The 1,112-nt window shown below is 44.0% G+C and overlaps 1 protein-coding gene across 1 annotated transcript; it reads left to right on the plus strand. All coding sequences in view use genetic code 11, as the record gives it.

The window, feature by feature from the left end:
• Positions 1–511: 511 nt before the first annotated feature.
• On the plus strand, positions 512–774 carry EGR_11261 (hypothetical protein; the record flags this gene model as incomplete). The annotated part of the gene is made up of 2 exons (XM_024500504.1): positions 512–646; positions 742–774. 2 exons carry the CDS (start codon positions 512–514, stop codon positions 772–774), a joined length of 168 nt encoding a protein of 55 aa, XP_024345082.1.
• Between the last annotated feature and the right edge of the window lie 338 nt (positions 775–1,112).

Genomic DNA, 1,112 nt, shown 5'->3' on the forward strand with positions numbered 1-1,112 from the left:
ATAGAAAGATTTCCATTAAGGGTTAAAGGCATTTGCAAAAGGTTTGCTAGATAGAGAATAGTTGGCTCTGTTATGTGAGACACATCTGAGCTTCTGCACAATAAGTCACAGTGACAAATTCACCAAAGAGAAAAGAATGTTTAAAAGGGATTCCCTATTTGATGCCCTCTTCACATCTCAGGTGGCTGCTCAAGTGACTTCAAATGGGCGGAGTTTAGAAGGCACAGACTCTTCACCCAGCCACTGAGAAGGCCCTCTAGGCAGCTTTGATATCGGTGCATCGGGGTGTCTCTCGAGGAAGCTCTTTGCAAAGTCCACCTAATTGGTGCTTCTAAAAGTCGTGGTATATCAAGAAATCGGGGTGCTTAGCACTCTCCCTCACCACTGGCGGGCCTAATACATGCAGCAGATGGATCTGTAATGCTCAAGTGTTATGCAGCTCAGAGGCATCAAGAAGTATTGGGTAGTCGAAGATATCGTCTCTGAATTTTGGCGCTGATCTGCTAACGACATGGCGAATATAATGGTAATCGAACAGGAGAAGTTGCTGCATTACATGGAGGTAGCTGTTTCATTCACTGATGGCGATGAGGTTGTCAAAGCGAAGGCGCATCTATGTAAATCGCGTCGATGGTATCACACGCTGGTAAGATCCAGTGTCGAATTGGTGGATCTTCTTGATCTGGTGTTGGAGAAGAAGCACTAATCATACGTCACAGTGATGATCCACCCTTCATACAGATTCATTTCTTTGTTTTCATCCTTGGTGACTAAATGCTCCCTTCTATCACTTCATCAATGAAGTGAATTAATGCTATGTGAAGGAGATGAAGTGCCTAGTACACCGTATGTGTAAAGTCAATTCGGATGGTGCCTAGAAATTTGGCACATTTGTCAAGGACAAATTTCACTCCATGTCTGGAGTGCCGAGTATATTAGAAAAAGTAGGATATTGTAATCTCTCCTGTGATCAGATCCCGTTTACCCTTAAGGCACTGGTAAGCCAGTGCACAGCACTCACATTGAACTAATGGCTATTCGTGAAGGCATATAGAGAGATGCAAAAGTCAGCCTTACAAATTCATGCGCAAATGATTGGCTGTCCCTGTGCC

The sequence above is a fragment of the Echinococcus granulosus genome (genome assembly GCF_000524195.1).
Source record: "Echinococcus granulosus chromosome Unknown EG_S00651, whole genome shotgun sequence".
NCBI classification, from domain to species: domain Eukaryota; kingdom Metazoa; phylum Platyhelminthes; class Cestoda; order Cyclophyllidea; family Taeniidae; genus Echinococcus; species Echinococcus granulosus.